The 20,701-nt window shown below is 46.0% G+C and overlaps 1 protein-coding gene across 12 annotated transcripts in view; it reads left to right on the forward strand.

Annotated features, from left to right (window-relative positions):
* prdm16 (PR domain containing 16) overlaps nt 1–20,701 on the forward strand; it is a 236,073-nt gene that overhangs the window by 106,705 nt on the left and 108,667 nt on the right. For 11 of the 12 annotated variants that reach the window (XM_052482910.1, XM_052482917.1, XM_052482911.1 and 8 more), the window contains exon 3: nt 17,839–17,892. In XM_052482910.1, the coding sequence (XP_052338870.1) occupies nt 17,839–17,892 (54 nt within the window). The remainder of the gene's footprint in view (nt 1–17,838; nt 17,893–20,701) is intronic. The other variant, XM_052482912.1, reaches the window with a different exon arrangement.

Genomic DNA, 20,701 nt, shown 5'->3' on the forward strand with positions numbered 1-20,701 from the left:
ACGGTGCCGAGGAGGCGAATAAAGCCCGCACTGTGCTCTCTCACGGCCCGGACGGACGACTTCTCTCTCACCACGTCTTGGCTCGCTGTCCAAGTTCCCTCCGACGTGTTCATCCATTACCCAACGCTGAACGACCGACACCACAGAAACATTAGCGCGCCAGAGTCGTCGTTCAAAAAGGGCTCAAGCCATTTCGCCACGCACTCAGTTTTCGCTAGTTGAGGCGTCAGAAGTGGCACAAGCGTTGGTGTGCTCAGTCGCCGACACAAAAACAGCAAAGGTCGGGGGGCCTTCGCAAACATTTTCCGCACTGATTGCTCTACTTACATGACTAATGGAAAGTTCCAGTTCGAGTCATGACCATTAGACAGCCACCATAAAGCGATCCATCAGGCCGAGACAGATAGTTATAAACCAGAGTTCAGCTTCTAAAGCAGTGGATCCCTATCTACCTTCCGTCACGCCTTTTGAGACACGGAAACAACAAGGACAACAACCCTTCTCAAACCTCGCTCATGCTTTATTTACGACACTAATTGTCACAACGACAGCATATTTCCATGACCCCACTGATTATTGATAACCAGTTGTCTCTTTGGAGGTTGAGGACAGTCTCTGAGGACGAATTGCAGGCCCTCCTCAATGTCAGGAAAGTTCTTCCTGATAAGTGGCTCGTCGATAAGCTCGGGACAGCAATCTCTCTGGCGGAGATCCTTCTCGCTGACGGGGCAGTAAAGTCCTCCTAAAGGTGTCCTCTTATCTCCCTGCTAATAAAGTCATTTGTGATGAGCCCGAAGGTCAGCCAAGCCTGCTCTCCCTCCTTTCCGATGCGTGTCTCTGCAGCAGATGCCACCTGTGGGAGAGCCGAGTGATCACGACCCGTCTCGACTGGAAAGCACATGTGGTGCTTATATTCTCTGGCATGAAATCGAGGCGGCCCTATACGGCTTTGGGGGTGATAGTGGTGTATTAGGGTCATGGACAGGGTTGGGTTGTGATGGTCTGTCCGTCTGTCTGAGAACTTGACTGAGAAGTGTTGAACTACAGCTAAGGGGCAGAATTCCATTGCAGTACCTCACAGATGGATGAAATCCACTTGTTGTTAGACTATGTGTCTCGTGGTCTAGGATGGGTAGTGTAAAATGAGAATAGAAGTGACAGCCGTAGCGGGTGGTTCCATGGCCATGCTGGAGGATGTTCCTGTAGGCCGTCCCTTTCATGACCTAGGTGACTCATCAATGACATGTCGACTCATCACAAGCAGGGAAAACGCGTTCCTTTTGTCTAAGGGAGTGTGACTGTCTGTACCCCTATCTCTGATCTTCTATATCTTATTTAATGACTGTCCCCAACCACCTCCAGGGTCAATCATAAAGTAGAGAGAAAGAAAATAGCGAGAGTCTCTCGTCTCTCAGGGGATGTGTCTGTTGTTTTGGGCCAAGCGGGCGCCGGATCCCATGTCACCGCCAGGTTCGTCTTGCCGCCTCCGCTCGCTCCTCCTCGCTCCTCGCTCTGAGTAAACAAGACAGCAGTGAATCATGGGGATGCAATGTCCCGGGACGCGGCCCCCTAATCAATTACATTAGCCGCATCAATCATCTCACCCTGACGTTTATTGTGGAGGTGATGGGTTGATCCCGTGGACTTGGAGACAAGTCCTTGTGGTGATAAACGTCGCTATCTCTGGAGAGCACAGATAAATAGTATGCCGAGAGAGAGAGAGAGAGAGAGAGAGAGAGAGAGAGAGAGAGAGAGAGAGAGAGAGAGAGAGAGAGAGAGAGAGAGAGAGAGGGGAACAGAATAAACACAGACGAGGGAATGACAGAGACCCGAGTGGTTGTTATCACGTAGACGCCGGATGTCCCACAGATCACTTAACCACATACGTCATCTGGAGAGAATCAGTGAGCACACAATGGGCTTCCGTTTGTCTCCTTTAGCGCAAGTCTCCGTAAACGTTTAGTAGTGGCTGTTTCAATCCCGAACGAGGTTCCGAGTAGCACTGAAAGGTTTAAAGATGAGTTGACGAACTTATTAAAACAAATGCCCTCAATTCAATCTATTGCAGACAAAGGAATGTTATGTCAGCATAGGTGTGTACTGTTTGTCTTGAGGTCCACTTTGAAACATCCACCGATTGACTTCAGGAGAGTTTGTTGACTGAACGGCACACTTGCTTTTATTTCTAGGATATCGAGAGCAATAACAACCTGACAACAGATTATCAGCTCGCTACATGAAGCGGATGACCAAAATCCCGCCACCGCGACATACTAGATATCCAATCGCCCTGCGTGCAGCGATTCTCATTGGCTACCACAGCTATGATCTTGGCACTGTGTGGCCTCATCAGCCACCGTAGTGGAGTAAAACGAATCGGTGTGTATCACCAGACAGCGTCTCTTGGCTGTAAGCAGCTGACTTAACTCCTTTAAAAATAAAAATAAATGTTACGTTTCGAGTTGTAAATAATCAGATTGGACGCTCATCAAATCGCCAGAGTAAACGGTTGTGGAGCTACAGTCCATTTCCCATACACAAGCTCCTTTTTATGGCTTTATCTCCAAGTCAGCCTCGAAATGATACAAATTTATAGCTATTATAGCTATTATGCAGTTATTTCGGTTGGTATTTTTATCACTGTGTGCTTGTACTGCTTCAATTATCATCAGAGGTAATTGTGTTCGAATTGAACTTGAAATGATGGGAAATGCAATAATTTGAGTTTGATTGCGAGTAATTAATAGCGCTTTCAAAGCTGGACAGACTTTCTAATGGTGCAGATAGCTGACTGAGGAATAATCTACATCTTTCCTACAGTCAATGTGTTTGCTGATAGAAAGGTGAAACGTGTACAATATAACTCAGTATACCAGAAATACACATCTGCAGATGTAGGTTGTTCATTTAAGCCAGTTTTCTACAGCAGGAAAATAGTCATGCAGCGTCAGGAAAGGTCAAGGTCAAAGGTCAATTATTTTGTGGATTATAATTCATGGACATTTTTGTCGGGGTTGATAAATGTTTCGGTAGGTTGAAATGACAAGCTTCAGAAGCCTTTTTCTGAACCTCGAATCCACATTTACATTTAGTTCTCCTGCAACGCAACAGGGTGAACACGTTAAAGGCTTTACCTAAAACCAGAAATGCCTTAAATAGTTCCATACATTGAAACTAGTTATAGGTGGAGTTATCATCTCTCTCTCTCTCTCTCTCTCTCTCTCTGCAGTCAAAACCGGGTCACGTGACCTGTCTTTACGTGCTGTTAGCAATGCTCTGTAGTCAGTTAAAGAGCGATTGAGAAATCTTGAGAATTGTGGACAAATTCTTTGTTTTACTGAAAGCGTGCGGCCGAATTAGCTATTTTTATCAAAAGCACTGTACGTCTTGAGCCAAGAAATGTATACTGTACATTTCCATCTAAAACGGTTGAAATTATTTTCTTAATGTTGCCGACTGCAACAACAGCGGAGATGGTTAACAACTGTGCATATACGCTCTCGTGGGTTGAATCCCTTTAACTAAAAACTATCCTTATTAATAATCACAGATGCAATTGATTTATTTTATTTGGGGGGGTGAAGACCGTAGCTTAGTGTTACAGATTAGTTATACGAAGTAAACATGTCTGACAATGAAATACTTGCTTCTGATTAATAGAACTACTGGAGGGCTGCCAACGTTTACTATCTGTAAAACATGTTTTATGGGCATGGGGCTAAAAGTAATTATATTGTTGGGATATTCATTGGCTACTATCGACAGTAGAGGTGGGGTTACAAATACACAATAGGACAGACTACATACAACCAAATAGGCCAGGTGATTCCTGGGGCAATGTATGTCACGCAAGGCTATACTATACAGTTGTTAAAAACATGAAATGTTGTCATGCAAATAAACCAAGGCTAGCCAACATATCAGACATGGATAGATTATGCTTATGGAGAACAAAAAGGGTGTAGTTTCGATCCTAACGCCTTGATCGCACCGATAGCGGCATTGCGCAAAATAGTACCCAACATCATCTGGATATGTGTGCACCAAAAGTCCAACATTCACCTGCTTCCATTTCTGTCAAGCCGTCTACGTGTACGGTCTGATGCATGCGTTCGATAGATCCATCGTACGCACCACACAGAACGCACTGCGACTGCAAACGCAGCGTTCCATTGGAAATGAATGTGCTTCTGGTGTACCAGCATGCGATGACTCTGTCGGTGTGTTCAGGGAGTAAGTCATTCAAATGCAACAACACCTTTTATTTTTCTTCTGTCTATTCTGGAATGTACGATGATACAATTACTGTCTATTACAATGTAAGGTGACACAATAACTGTCTATCTATGGTATCCTCAACCAACATATGCTAACCGGCATAGCGCCTAGGCTACAACACAATAAGAACAACTCGAACTAATGATTAGACTAGCTACATACAGTTGAAGTCGGAGGTTTAAATACACTTAGGTTTAAGTCATTAAAACTTGTTTTTCAACCACTCCACAAATTTCTTGTTAACAAACTAGTTTTGGCAAGTCGGTTAGCATATCTACTTTGTGCCTGACACAAGTCATTTTTATAACAGTTGTTACCAGACAGATTATTTCACTTATAATTCAGTGTATCACAATTCCAGTGGGTCAGAAGTTTACATACACTAAGTTGCCTTTAAACAGCTTGAAAAATTCCAGAAAATTATGTCATGGCTTTAGAAGCTTCTGATAGGCTAATTGACATCATTGAGTCAATTAGAGGTGTACCTGTGGATGTATTTCAAGGCCTACCTTCAAACTCAGTGCATCTTTGCTTAACATCATGGGAAAATCAAAAGAAATCTGCCAAAAGTTGTAGACCTCCACAAGTCTGGTTCATCCTTGGGAGCAATAGTACGCAAGTATAAACACCATGGGACAACGCAGCCGTCATTCCGCTCAGGAAGGAGATGCGTTCTGTCTCCTAGAGATGAACGTACTTTGGTGCGAAAAGTGCAAATTAATCCCAGAACATCAGCAAAGGACCTTGTGAAGATGCTGGAGGAAACAGGTACAAAAGTATCTATATCTACAGTAAAACGAGTCCTATATCAACATAACCTGAAAGGCAGCTCAGCAAGGAAGAAGCCACAGCTCCAAAACCGCCTTAAAAAAGTCAGACTACGGTTTGTAACTGCACATAGGGACAAAGATCGTACTTTTTGGAGAAATGTCCTCTGGTCTGATGAAACAAAAATAGAACTGTTTGGCCATAATGACCATCATTATGTTTGGAGGGAAAAGGTTGGCGGCTTGCAAGCCGAAGAACACCATCCCAACCGTGAAGCACGGAGGTGGAAGCATCATGTTGTGGGGGTGCTTTGCTGCAGGTGGGCCTCGTGCACTTCGCAAAATAGATGGCATCGTGAGGGAGGAAATTTACGTGGATATATTGAAGCAACAGCTCAAGACATCAGTCAGGTAGTTAAAGCTTGGTCGCAAATGGGTCTTCCAAATGGACAATGACCCCAAGCATACTTCCAAAGTCGTGGCAAAATGGCTTCAGGACAACAAAGTCAAGGTGTTGGAGTGGCCAACACAAAGCCCTGACCTCAATCCCATAGAAAATTTGTGGGCAGAACTGAAAAAGCTTGTGCGAGCAAGGAGGTCTACAAACCTGACTCAGTTACACCAGCTCTTGTATTAGGCTACGGTGTGAAAAACTGAGCTGACATGTATTTGGCTAAGGTGTATGTGTAACAGTATAACTGTAGTCCGTCCCCTCGCCCCGGGCGCGAATCAGGGGCCCTCTGCACACGTCAACAACAGTCACCCACGAAGCATCGTTACCCATCGCTCCACAAAAGCCGTGGCCCTTGCAGAGCAAGGGGATCCACTACTTCAAGGTCTCAGAGCAAGTGATGTCACCGATTGAAACGCTATTAGCGTGCACCACCGCTAACTAGCTAGCCATTTCACATCCGTTACATATGAAAACTTCCGACTTCAACTGTACCTCTGCACGCTAGCTTTGACGCTTTCTCTTCTCCAAAGCGCCGCTGTGTTTTGGCACGGAACCAGATCCAGGCCATGGGAATGCAGAAGGAACAGCTGTGTCTTTTTGAGTTGTCTTCTGTGTTTTGTTACATCATTTCCGGTTGTATATCTTTTTTTGAAGAAGTCACCGTCGATGAAGTGCTGACTACACACGTAGATTTGCAAGATTGGCTGCAGTGTTTACATCGTTTTTCCAGTTTTTTTTTATCGCTACTAGAAATGTTCTGCATCTGTCTGTATCTTTCAACGGAAAAGAGTGACATTTTGTGCCTTGTTCCCTAGATTTCTTATATAAAGTGCAGACAGCGACCGAACACCAGCTTGCTCTTGCTGGCATCTGTTTGGATTTCCACTTTTCAGAGCTAACTTTAGGCTACCTGTGATAAGTAATAATAATAATAATAATAATAATATAATATAATAAGTCTTCAAACTTTTGAGCCGGCTCCTTCTCCCCCCCACACAACCCCACACACCCTCACCCCCACACACATCTGTGACGTCAAGCTCCAAATATGGGCATATACGTCACAGAGTTGCCCCATGACAGCGCACATGAGCAATTGTTCCTATCTCCGCTGTTGCTGCAGTTGGCCCTGTAACATAATGATATAAATAATCCCAATCGTTTTAGGTTGAAAAGTACACATTTCCTCACTCAAAACTGATAGTACTTTTGATGAAAATAGCTCATTTGGCTGTACACTTTCAATAAAACAAAGAATTTATCCCAAATTCTCAAATTCCTCAATCGCTCTTTGATTGACGGCAGAGCAGAGCTAACAGTGCACAAAGACTCGTCATGTGATCCCTTTTTTGCAGCTTTCCAGTTCCAGGCTGCAGGGAGAAAAAGAAGGCCAACTCCGCCTAACTAGTTTCAATGTATGGAATCACTTAGGAAATGTTGGATTTTAGGGAAACTTCCCCTTTAATATCCAACATCTGTAGCACTCTGGTGTCTCTTTGAAATGTATCCTTGCGCGTCCTGAGTCTTGGGTTACCACCACAATACACACACAGGGCTGCTTGCCTTCCTGTTGTCGATGGCCTGGCTCATGTCTGCAGAGTTGGAACAAGGCCGGCCATTCCTCTCCCTCTGTCATGGAGCTGACAGCTGCAGGACTCTCTGTCATCATGATGGAGATGAGCTGGCCAGAAGGGAGGACACACACACACACACACACACACACACACACACACACACACACACACACACACACACACACACACACACACACACACACACACACACACACACACACACACACACACACAGCATTCTCCAATCCCTCTGAGGATTCATCAGTCGGCAGACAGGAACACAATTGTTCATCTGTAATTTTGACCTATTAACCCCAGACGCCGTTATTTCTATTTTAGGTGATCCTCAGTCTGTTCAGTGTCTAAAGACAATATACGTCTATTCTGAATCCCCATTACAATGGCACCACTCTGGTCCTGTCCCCTCCACCTCAACATGGAACATGGAAAAAGATGCTTTGTCCTTCAGGTACATGTCTATTTCTCCCATATCCTATGGGGCGGGATCTATGGCAGTGTGCTTTTGGCTGGGTCAGACTCATTAGGGCACACTGTAGCAAACAGTCAATTATTTCAGTCCCTTTTCTTCCGTTTTGTGCCTAGTGAACACGACCCCGGTGTCAATAAATTACACTGTCAAAATGTGGCCCCAGGAGAGAGAGAGAGAGAGAAAGGTGGGAGGGAGGAAAGGAGAGAGGGAAAGAGGGAGAGAGGTCTGTGCTCCTACAAACAAAAGATGTTCTGACATTACAAGCTGTTCGCTGTGGCTCTTGGAACACGCGACACCCTTACTTCTCTCCAATTGATGAGACAACTTTGTCGATCCTTTTACGGGGAGAAAACACACGCACTGTAAAAATTTGTCAGGGGTCAGGACAAAAGGGCCATTGAGAGACCGAGAGAAAGAGACTGGGGAACTGTCTATACTGTGTTTATGGTTAAAGAAGGTATAGCGACTAGCCATAGCAGAGATGTCCGGGCGCTACAACCAACCAGGAATTTAGACATTCATAAAAAGTGCTCTGACCAAGTAGACTAGTTCCCAAGTGCGTCAGCATTAACACTAGAGCCGCCGGGCCTTTCAGCCTATAAGTATTCGCTAGAGAACATTGTCACGCGGCCCTCATTACCATACGCCTGGCCTTGATGGACCCCCCTTCCAGCCAATGACGGGTCAACATTCTAACAGTCTAATAAAAACATTTCATATATGATGACAGAATAATAATGACTTGGTTGTGTCTTAGGTAACATTAGAATATGAAAATATATATATATATATTTCAAAGAACACAATAGCGTTTTCATTAGTTCACAGTCACAATGGCCACAGTTCTTCATCATCACACTATTGCCGTTAATTAAATCAACCTCTTCATCATTCAGTGAGACCTAATTGAAATGAAATTGTGAAGTAACATTCACAATGATCCGTTTTTATGGCCCATTCATCCATCTAGCCCACGTCATTAATTCTGTGAGGAGAGAGAGAGATGTCCCACAGTGCATTTATTTGTGTGGAGAGAAGAAAATGGTAAAAAAGCTCTTTATACCTTTCTGCTCGTGATTTCAATATTCTGACAACTGAGCAACGTAAAATACAAACAAGGGAAGGAGCAGGGCTTTATTCTTTTTTTTCAGCAGAGTTTTATTTATTTACTAAATCAAACTTCAGTGGCTGTGGCCTATGGGGGTTCGAGTGTTAAAGATGCTATTGACATGACGGGAATGAAGTTGTCGTCAACCTACCCCCATCACTTAACTGGCTATATTATGTCTTTCTGGGGCATGCAACAGTGTTTTAAGCAATCCTTTCACTCCTCCCGGGCTCCTCACCTCCCCCCTTTCCCCCATCAGACTTGACTAGGCGCAGCCAGGCAGGAAATACACTGGATGAGGTATTTATTTATCTGGGGAAGAAATCTCATCATGCAGTCATTCCTCGTCTCTCTCGACTTGAAGGCATCATCTAGAACTGACCCCGGCTTAAACCCCAAAGCACAAAGAAAGCGCTTGCTTGTGCTCCCCCCCGACCCCCGACCCCCGACCCAAATATACAGTACGCGCACTTAGCCCCAACTCAAGGGACACCTTTCACTTTCATGTTAGGGGCCCCAAGTCTGCCCTTCCATCTTCTCCCTCCCTGTCCTCCCCTCTCCTCCCGTCAATATGTGGAAAAGCTACAAGCCCGTATCGAAGGGGAGGGGAGCAACCCGACTAACCTTCAAAACCACCCCACCCTTTCCCCTAAGTGTCGAAATTTCTCCAAAGTTAGTGTTAGTGTACTTTAAATACCCTTCTTCTCTTTGCGCACCTCTCTCTCTCTCTCTCTCTCTCTCTCTCTCTCTCTCTCTCTCTCTCTCTCTCTCTCTCTCTCTCTCTCTCTCTCTCCCTCTCTCTCTCTCTCTCACGAGCCCTCTGGCAAGCAGGATGGACTTGTCAGACCAGCGTGAGGCGCGATGTAAGGAAAGCTCTTTGCATATTTACACCGAAATATGCAAAAGCAGTAAATATTTATCCGGGCCCAATAAACAATACATAATTTTGCCAGGCGTCTTCCATCATCACATGACAATATACCCATGGCCCGCTTCCAAAAACCTCTTCCGATGACAGATCTGGTCTCTTAAGTAGGTTGATATGTTCTTCTTTGCATACAAAGGGGTCCCTGGTTTGAATTACAGGCTTCAATGGTTTGAGAGAGACATTTGACCCAATGTGTATTCCTTCACAGACATACATCTCCGAGGAAAGAAATTGAGATGGGAGAATACTGGAATCCAGAAAGCCAATATCAGATTGATCAGATTGAAGCATGTTGCTAATGAAAAACATGTTGCTACCTATACCTCATACACTACCGAGACATCCCATCTTTCAAACGACATGTTTGCCAGCAGGAGTGAAAAGTGTCTACATATCATATGGATTGACTCTCGATCCAATTTATGCGGCCTACAGGTCAAGCTCTAAATCTCTCTCCGACGCCCCCCTCTCCAATGTCCCCCTGTGTGTTCCAAGAGGCCATATGTGATCATTAGAGAAGAGGTGGAGATAGCCCCCCCCCCCAGCCCCGACGACATTTCGATATGCCGCAACCTTATCAATATCAAACACAGAAGATGCCATATATCATGGTGTGAACGCGACCCCGACCAGGATACTGTGTATGCAATCATCTTAGCCACCAAGGTAGCATTATTTATTGGTCGGCTGTCAAAGCATCTGTTGGCCGGAGATCTATCGCCCCTCCCTTATTCACTTATGATTATTACTGATCATCCTCCCAAATGACTTATCAATAAAGTGGGCCAGCCGGCTAATTTATCGCTATGGCTCTGTCGATATGAGGTTCTGCGTCGCGGCTTAAAAGGATAGAGGCCCAATGCTAAGGTGATGGATGAGGCGCGAGGCCTGTATGAAAATATGACCCTTTTAATACGTTTGCTCCTGTGCTCTCTCTTGCTCGCTCTCTTTCTCTTTCGCGTTTTTAACAACTCTGAGGCACAACATCGATTTCTCTCTCTCCCGGCATTATAAAATAATGCACCACTGTCAAGGTGTATAAGTGCGGACCGTGAACCCTTCAGCGCTAATATTGTCCTGAAGAGAACAATTCACTCCAACAAGAAGTTGAAGAACGCAACAGGAGTTCAGCCTGTCAGTGTACACTTAGTGAATATTAAGCTGTGGAATATTAGCCAAATAAATCATGCTCCTATGTCGCTTGTATGAGTAATACGTTGATATGAGTCATACGAACCATTTAAACAATAATGCAGCTCGTCCCGGGTTTTATTGAAAAGCACCCGTCATATTTTATTGTGACATTTGCCCGAGCATAAATCATGGGGACTCTTAAAGGACTCTTAAATGACTCGTTGCTCGTACTGCAAACACGCCTGTTGTTTGAGAAGTGGCCGCACAATGGCAGCGCGTGTTTGACAGATCTGCCCTTTGTGTTTTCACTCTCTATCTCTTGGAAGGTTTCCGTTCCGCCAACTAACGCCTGGCCCGTCCCGGTGCGTTGGGTAGTAACGCTGTTCGCTTTGGCCCCGTCAAACCAATCTCGGATCTCTCTCACCTTTGTGTCGGGCCCAGACAATAGGGCTAGTGCGTTCCTCTGCCATCCGCTAACATGGTCTGTATGCCTTTCTCACATTCAGCTGACAGCCAAAGTGGAAGACGTTGATAAGGCTATAATATGGAATCAAACAATGCTAAGCTGGGAGCCATTATGTTTAATTGCCCCCCTCCCCCATCAATAGCCCTCGGAGCATTCTGCTATCAGGACTGCCTTGATGTTTGCTTTGGCAGACGGCTTCAAGTCCTCAGCTTATTAAAGTCTTCATAGATATATTCTATCAGAATGCTGCCTAACTTCCTGGTATTTAGCAGGGAGGATTTCCCCCTTTCCTCCCTTCTCTCCATCCTTCCCTCCTTCTCCGTGTTCTTTCTTGAGCAGGCTCATTGTTAAAATATGTTTTAAGTAGTGATAGCGCCGTATCTGTTGGGAAGTCCCAAAATAGCCCCTTTACACCCAACTGAGGACAAATGACCCTGGAACACAAACTGAGTCCAAAAGAACCCTATCCAGTCAGACAGTATCCTTACTCAAACAAGATTCAACTGATTAGAGAGAGAGAGAGAGAGAGAGAGAGAGAGAGAGAGAGAGAGAGAGTAAGAGGCTGGGAGAGAGAGGCTGGGAGAGAGGGGCTGGGAGAGAGAGGCTGGGAGAGAGAGGCTGGGAGAGACAGAGAGAGGCTGGGAGAGAGAGGCTGGGAGAGACAGAGAGAGAGGCTGGGAGAGAGAGAGGCAAAGAGAGAGCAAGCCTGTTTTGGTCCAGGGCTATCAAAGCGATATCAGAAGTGTAGACCTCATAGGAAAAGACTGCAGACTAGTGATATTTTTCTTGAAGCGTGTCGGCTGTGAAGGGTTGAGAGCGGCTGGTGCTGGAGAGAATCACAGTGATTAATTTGCTGCAATCATGTTTGACATGATAGTTAGTGCCCAGTTTAGACGGCAGAGCAGTGAAAACCAGAAAGAGCTCTCTCTCTCTTTCTTTCACACACACACACACACACACACACACACACACACACACACACACACACACACACACACACACACACACACACACACACACACACACACACACACACACACACACACACACACACACACACAGGCACACACACACAGGCACACACACACACACACACAGGCACACACACACACAGGCACACACACACACACACAGGCACACACACACACACACACACACACACACACACACACACACACACACACACACACACACACACACACACACACACACACACACACACACACACACACACACACACACACACACACACACACACACACACACACACACACACACACACACACACACACACACACACACACACACACACACACACACACACACACACACACACACACACACACACACACACACACACACACACACACACACACACACAGGCACACTCAGCCGTTTATTATGCAGTGGGCGATCGCACCGCGGAAGACCGCATCCGTGCTAATCTATAGGTCACGAAATCAATAATGTCCCGGCATTGCCACAATTAACTCTTGCCAGCTGGAGAAAGTTCTCAATAACTGCATAGCAAAACTTCCAATTTGTGGCTTTCTTGGTGTGGCTCCTGTAGCCAATGGGTTGTCAGTCTGTCGGTTCAAAAGGCCTTGAGGTCTGTTTGCTGGTGTTTCTTTTTGGAAACTTGTGGCTTCTGACATCCATAACCATCCATTGGCCGTGTTGCTATATTGCCTCATATTATCCAGACTTGAGGAGAATTGTTTTTGGCAACGAGTGCCAACATTTTCCGACAGCGAAAACTCTGAAAGGGATCTTTTATTTTTGTATTTTTGTTTCTGTGCTACTGGTGTACATCTGGGATGCGCTAGCCTTTGTCGCTGATCCCTGAGTAGTTAAAGCACTATCGGTAATTCCTGGACTCTCAATAAGTTTCCATAGTGATTGTGTCTTGCGAAGTGGTGCAGGGGTTGTGAAGGCAAACGACCACGTGGGCTTTGTGTAGGTCCTACGCAGGACAGCCTCTGAAGGGTAGAGAGAAGAAGAGGTGCTAGAGGTTCTGGAATTAACCGGGCCCCATTTTCTCCATGTGTGCCTGGTTGGCAAGGGGGGCTGTAACAATACAGCAGTCCCATTTGCCGAGGAGCTTCTTTACACTCCACACCTCGCCTTGCTTACTCATCATGGCATGTCACACAAATACACACATACACACACACACACACCTAATGAGGTTTAGACAGTCACTGCGTTGGAATGATTCAGCAGGTGGCTGCACCTTTCATCAAGACCCGTGTGTTTACGTTTGAGGTCATTTCAGGCCCATAAAAAAAGGCTTTTGTGCCCAGACACACACCTTCCACTGTCTCCATGACACCGGCACTGTTTGCCATAGTTTCTCTCCTCGTCATGTCCATAAGACCTATTGACAAGTTAGTACAGGTCAGCGTTAGCCTAGTGCAGATAGGACCACAAGGGTACAATGTGAAACCGCTCTGTGGAGGGATCCAGAAATAAGCTCACCTCTGTTTTGAGTGTTCCGTCTGACGCGGAGAAAAGTGACTTTGAAACGGCGGTGACACGGGCAATAAATCATGTGCTGGTGTTAGTCAGGAAGGCCAATCACTTTTTCCCCTCTTCTAATTAATAGGCTATTTATTTGCTTGACTGGGTCTCTGTAAGGCTGTGGAGAGTGTGTGTCTGTGCGGGTGCCTGTGTGTCTGTCTGCGGGAGCTGAACGAGACGGAGGGAGAGAGAGGCAGACTCGGGCCTTGCGCATCACACCTATAACCTCATGCGTTACAGCGCAGGAGACCCCGTTCAGCGTTCACCGCGGCTCTTCGGAGCAAAGCACACAGCGACTTCAACTGAGGTGTTTTTATGTTTATTCACTTTATAAGCAGCTGGTTTTCCAAGCTCAATGCAAAACGAGAAAAAAATATTTTCTCAGAGACTCACGTTGAGATTTGGAGCGCGCCAGCCGAGAATGTAAAGGGGGAGAGGAGGGAAGAAGTGGGTCTAACCCAAAAGCTGAAAGACATTCAACCGTCAGTTTAACTGCTTGTGTCTGTTTGCATGTCTCCTACAGTTTCGGGTTACTCTCGCACAATTTGATACATACACATATTTATGTTTGGCGTGTCGAGAGGGTGGTGGGGAGAGGGAGAGAGGGCCTAACCCTGTTGGAGTGCCTGGTAGCGTTTTGCAGAATCAATGAAGCTGTTACTTTGTAAACTGTTACAGCTGGCCTCCATATATTACCATAGGGGGGAGGCCCCTCTCGCCTCTCTGTCTACCCTCTTCCTCTTTTCTCTCTCCCTCTCTTTCACCTATCACTCTTTATCTATCCTCTCTTTCCTCTCTCTTCTTTCTCTATCCTCTCTCTCTCACTCGGTCTCAATCTTTCTCTTTCTCTCCCATTCTCTCTCTTCCTCTCTTCCATTATCTGCGTCCATCACTTTTAAGAGCTATTGTCAGAGCACAATGTGAACAGGATGGCCAGGAATGTGAAGGAGGGTTCTTCTTATCAGCACCACCACACACAGAAACGCGCAGCAACACACACAGCCGCTTGAACACACACAAAACACATACACACACAGCCGCTCGAACACACACACACACACACACACACACACACACACACACACACACACACACACACACACACACACACACACACACACACACACACACACACACACACACACACACACACACACACACACACACACACACACACACACACACACACACACACACACACACACACACACACACAACTGAGTGTTGCCCTTGCTCCATCTATCTCTCTCTCTCTCTCTCTCTCTCTCTCTCTCTCTCTCTCTCTCTCTCTCTCTCTCTCTCTCTCTCTCTCTCTCTCTCTCTCTCTCTCTCTCTCTCTCTCTCTCTCTCTCTCTCTCTCTCTCTCTCTCTCTCTCTCTCTCTCTCTCGCTCTCTCTCTCTCTGAGTGAATGGCTCTGGCATTGCCCAAAGCTGTGCCTCTGAGCAGTTTCCCAGCACTAAAACCATTTATAAACACACACCAAGGGTGTATTTGGATGCTGTTGTGTGTGGTGGGCTTGAGGGGGCTTACGAGTTACACATGGGCTGTGGTGGACCAAATACAAAGACCCCGGATCGCTAGTTTAAAATAGTGTCATTGAATTGCGCCGCCGGCTGACGTGATTTTGTTTTTACGATGGGGGATGGCTATGACAAGGCTGAGGATTAGATTCGAGATGTAAGTGTACTCGTGTAAGTATCTGTGGTGTAATTGCTTCCATTCAGTGGGCTGGGAGATCCACTGACAGCTTAATGCAGTGAACCACAGCTTTGGTCCACTGTCTGTCTGTCTGCAGCACACATGGATGAGTCTTCAATACAGATGTCTGAAATGGCAGTCTATGGGTCCTGGTCAACAGAAACGCTCTAAAGAGGGAATAGGGTGACCTCTCGGATGTAGAGCACATGGACTGGATGCCAGTCTCCCTTGACAGGACATGGGAGACACTGAGACCTATTGGCAGAACGAGATTACTTTAACATTTTCATTTGGTCTTCATTTAACCAAATGTGACCGACCGTCTCGATTCGGTCTCATGCAGCAAAAATTTTTAATGATTATATATATATTTTTTTTTAATTGGATAAAAGTAGAGACAGAGGTAGAAAATGGTATATCATACACTGCAGTTGAGGAACAATGGGAAAGTTATTCTGCTTTGAAAGTTGATCTACTTGTAACCTCACTTTTGAGAAAATGGCCTTTGAATATTTTGGTACGACTACCGTAGAGCTCTTCTTTGTCTACGCCCATTTAGCGTTGTTCACACCCTCTTAAGCTTTAGCCCCACCCATCTCTTTAAGGGTTGATCCGAGCGTTCTGTCCTAACAGCAGTCAAGCACCCAAGCTAACTGGCTAACGTTGGCACAGAGAAGAGCTCACTAACCATTTTACTCAGCCTAGCAGAGCTGGTTAGGCTGTTTTTATGTTATCCAGAGCGTTGGTGACGGCAACTGTGCTGCTGGCAAATATTTAAGCTTTTTTTTGCCAATGTTTACTGACACGGGCCATATTCAACAGGTGTTGAGTGTTCTTAAGTTCGTCAGTTATTCTGCGCTCTGGCACACTCAGGCGAGAGTGCTCTGAAATCAGAGTAAGACAGCCAGAGGGAATTTACCAGCTACGTCTATCAAAAGTTGTCACAGTGACATTCTATTGAAATGGTTACTTGCGTAGTGGAGTCTTTTGTTAAGACATGTAGCTAGCTAGCTAAACAATGAACCAAAATCCCAACTCATGATGTTACTACCCTGCATGAATCTGCAGGTAGCTAACCGACCAGGTTCAACGTGAGCTAGCTAACATTAGGCTATAACTAGCAACGCAAATGGCTCTGAGATACGAATAACATGACAACACAGATCCTACACGTAACGATTGCTGCTCCTGTGAAGTGGTGAGGCGTGACATATGCCTCGTTTCCTGAATCGAGTCACAAATGAGATCCCTTTCAGGTCTCTTTTCTCTGGAGCCCTGTATGGTCAAAAGGCAGTGGCATAATCATGCACACACACATGATACACGTGACCATTAAACCTTAAGAGGTTTGGACATTTACAGTCATGTACTTAGCAATTGCACATGTACAAGTAAATGGGTCTAGGGCCGGGAAGAATCGCGTGTTTGTTGGGCAGAAACGTGCCAGCGCCTATAGGACCCCGATCCGGCTTTACCGTCCACACAGACCGTAATCTCTCTTTGAGCAGGTCTATTCAACGTGATTCATAAAAGACTCCACTGTACGCGCCAAGTAATCCCCCCACAGTTTCCCCACATCAGATTCCAAATGAGATAACTGCTCGGGAACACAGACGCATATCCCCCCTTCAAATCATCGAGAACATTCAAGGAGAAATCTAAACGTTAATATGTCAAGTTCAATATACGGGTACGGAATTGCCAGTGCAGCCCCACACAACACACCCTCTGTTGGAGAGAGGTGGGGAGGATAGGGCTGGTGTGTTGGGAGGGGGGGGGGTGCTTGAGAGATGTGTGTGTGTGTGTGTGTGTGTGTGTACGTGCACGTGGGCCTGATAATCCCAGCTAAACTCAGACTATGGATGGTTTCCCCTCCCTAATTCCCAGCCATGAATGAGCCACTGTGAGAGAGAGAGAGAGGGGGGAGGGTTGTCATTATCACTGTAACCATCCCTCCTACCTCTTCATCATTCCTTGCTTCCTCAACTTGATGCGTTTCAACCTCCAGACACTGGCAGCATTCTCCCCACAGCCTTTCTGAGTAAATATTGCTGGAGGCCTAATTCCACATCTCCTTTCCTCTCTCTCCCCCAAAGCTGACTGTCTCAGCGAAATGTCCTGTTATGCTGAAGGGGAGGGGAGATTACAGACAAAACGGAGGCATTTATTGCAACAGCTCTTAAGTGGTGTGTGGAGGATGTGGTAGGTGGTAACTCTGTAACTCTGTGTCCCCTGGTCTTAGTGTGGGTTAACGGTATGGAGTCCCCCTGCCCATCAGCAGGTCACCACGGTCATGATTAATAGAAGAGGTTACGGTTTGGTCCGAGGTTGTTCAGAGCGCCATATGTCGTTGGAATTAGGAGTCTGTTATTTCTGCCGGAGCTGAGTTGTAAAAAAGTGTTTGTTTGTCTTCTTCACAGCAGATGCTGAATGACCACGAGGCAGCGTCCTCTCCGGAGAGCTGCATCAAAAAGGTGAGCAGATGTATTGTTGTTGTTCAACCATTTCTGTTTGGTTGACCACTGTCACACACACACACACACACACACACACACACACACACACACACACACACACACACACACACACACACACACACACACACACACACACACACACACACACACACACACACACACACACACACACGCACACACACACACACCACACACACACACACACACACACACCACACACACACACACACGCACCCCACACACACACATACACGCACCCACACACACACACACACACACACACACACACACACACACACACACACACACACACACACACACACACACACACACACACACACACTACAACTGGAATTCCAAATACCTCCATTTCAGATGTACAATCCATGTCACATCACATATTATAGATATACTGTATATTCACACTCAAAGTCAAATGTGAACGACTGCCCAGTTTCCCATAGCCTGACCAGTGGATTCTCCTTCATTGGTCTTTGTGTTGTCGATACGTCCCACTGAACGTGGCACCAGCGGCCACGTCTTTATGAGGTGATACATTTATTGAGGAGGCGGACCGTTGGCTTTTACGGCCAGTGTCGCCGGGTCACGGCAGAAAGGGAGCGAGAGTTCAAGTATAAACTTAATGGCGCGTGAAAGAACAATGGCTGGGGACATAGAAAAATAAGGGAGGGAGGGACACATGTTAAGAGAATCAATGGAAACTTACATCGAGTGGACAAAACATTAGGACCACCTGCTCTTTCCATGACACAGACTGACCAGGTGAATCCAGGCGAAGGCTATGATCCCTTATTGATGCCATTTGTTAAATTCACTTCAATCAGTGTAGATGAAGGGGAGGAAACGAGTCAAAGAAGGATTTTTAAGACTTTAGGAAATAGAGACATGGATTATGTGTGAGTGCCATTCAGAGGGTGAATGGGCAAGACAAAATATTTAAATGCCTTTGAACGGGGTATGGTAGTAGGTACCAGGTGCAACTGTTTGTGTCAAGAACTGCAACGTTGCTGGGTTTTTCCACGGTCAACAGTTTCCCGTGTGTATCAAGAATGATCCACTTCCCAAAGGACATCCAGACAACTTGACACAAATGTGGGAAGCATTGGAGTCAACATGGGCCAGCATCCCTGTGGAACGCTTTCGACACCTTGTCCATGCCCCGACCAATTGAAGCTGTTCTGAGGGGGCGAAAGGGTGTCCAGCTCAATATTAGGAAGGTGTCCCTAAATGTGTTGTACACTCAGTGCATAGCCATGGCCCACGCACTCCAGCTGTGTCCCAAATGGCACCCGATTCCCTAGTTAATGCGCTACATTTGATTTAGATTAGAGTTTATTCGTCACATGCACAGAGTCGCAGATGTAATTGCAGGGTACAGTGATGTTCTTACGTTCCCGGGCTCCAACAGCGCCGGTCGAAAAGAGACGTGAATGAAACAAAAAGAATACTACTAATAATAAGACTGTTGACCAAGGACTATGGGGCTCTGGTCAAGAGAAGTGCAGTGTATAAGGAAGAGGGTGCCATTTGGGACTCAATTTGTTGACTATAGCTCCAACAGTACGAAGGATGAATAGGGGTTAAGGGGCTTCTCTGGGTTCTATAGCGTTGAGCCGTTAACCGAAAGGTTGCTGTTTCGAATCCCCCTGAGCCGACTAGGTGACAAATCTGTTGACGTGCCCTTGAGCAAAGCACTCCACCCTTATTCCTCCTTAACCCTAAGAGCATTCGTTAAATGACTAAAATGGAAATGGGTTGTAGGGCGTCACTGGTTGGTGAACTTTGAACTCGGTTTCACTCAAACGCCCCAGACTATTGAGACGCAGACCAATGCATTCCCTCTCTTCTTCAGTCCGTTTTCTTCTGTTTGGTGGCCCTAGTGATTACGTCCCTGAGATCTCTGTGCTCGACCCCTCATCTAAACCTTCAACATGAATCCATTTGTGTCATGATAAAGGTCCTTCAGTTGGCTTTTCAAAACAATACGCAATCCAATGGTTAGCTCTGGTCTCAACTTCACTTGACCACCTTCCCAATGGCAGGTCCTACACTGCCTCAACCCACACAGATGTTTCAGACGCACACACACACACACAAACACACACACAAACTCACACGCACACAAACGCACGCACACACACACACACACACACACACACACACACACACACACACACACACACACACACACACACACACACACACACACACACACACACACACACACACACACACACGCACACACATACGCACACAGGCATGCGGACACATATGGATACACCCACACACGGACGGACACAGTGAGTGGGTATTGATGGGGCCTCATTATGCTCACAGTGTGCTGCGGTGGGCCCTCATCATGCCATAGTGGACTGCATGCTACACCGTTATGAATATGAATGACATTATGCATGAGCCTTTCCCCAATGACATTACTCATTCATCAGTGTAGTACACACACACACACACACACACACTTCCCCTTCCTCCTCCTCTACACCACACAGTGGGCTATTGCTGTGCTTGATTACTGGAAAATGCAAATTGATTCGCAGCTCGGATACAGCCAGTCAGTGAAGTCAGTGTAGGATAGAGTTCTGTGTGTATTATATTGAGAGAGTTCTGTGTGTATTGTATTGAGAGGGTTCTGTGTGTATTGAATTGAAAGGGTTCTGTGTGAATTGAATTGAGAGGGTTCTGTGTGAATTGTTGGGTAATGTGTGTATTGTATTGAGAGGGTTATGTGTGTGTTGTATTGACAGGGTTATGTGTGTGTTGTATTGAC

The sequence above is a fragment of the Oncorhynchus keta genome, chromosome 28 (assembly GCF_023373465.1).
Source record: "Oncorhynchus keta strain PuntledgeMale-10-30-2019 chromosome 28, Oket_V2, whole genome shotgun sequence".
Taxonomy (NCBI): Eukaryota; Metazoa; Chordata; class Actinopteri; order Salmoniformes; family Salmonidae; genus Oncorhynchus; species Oncorhynchus keta.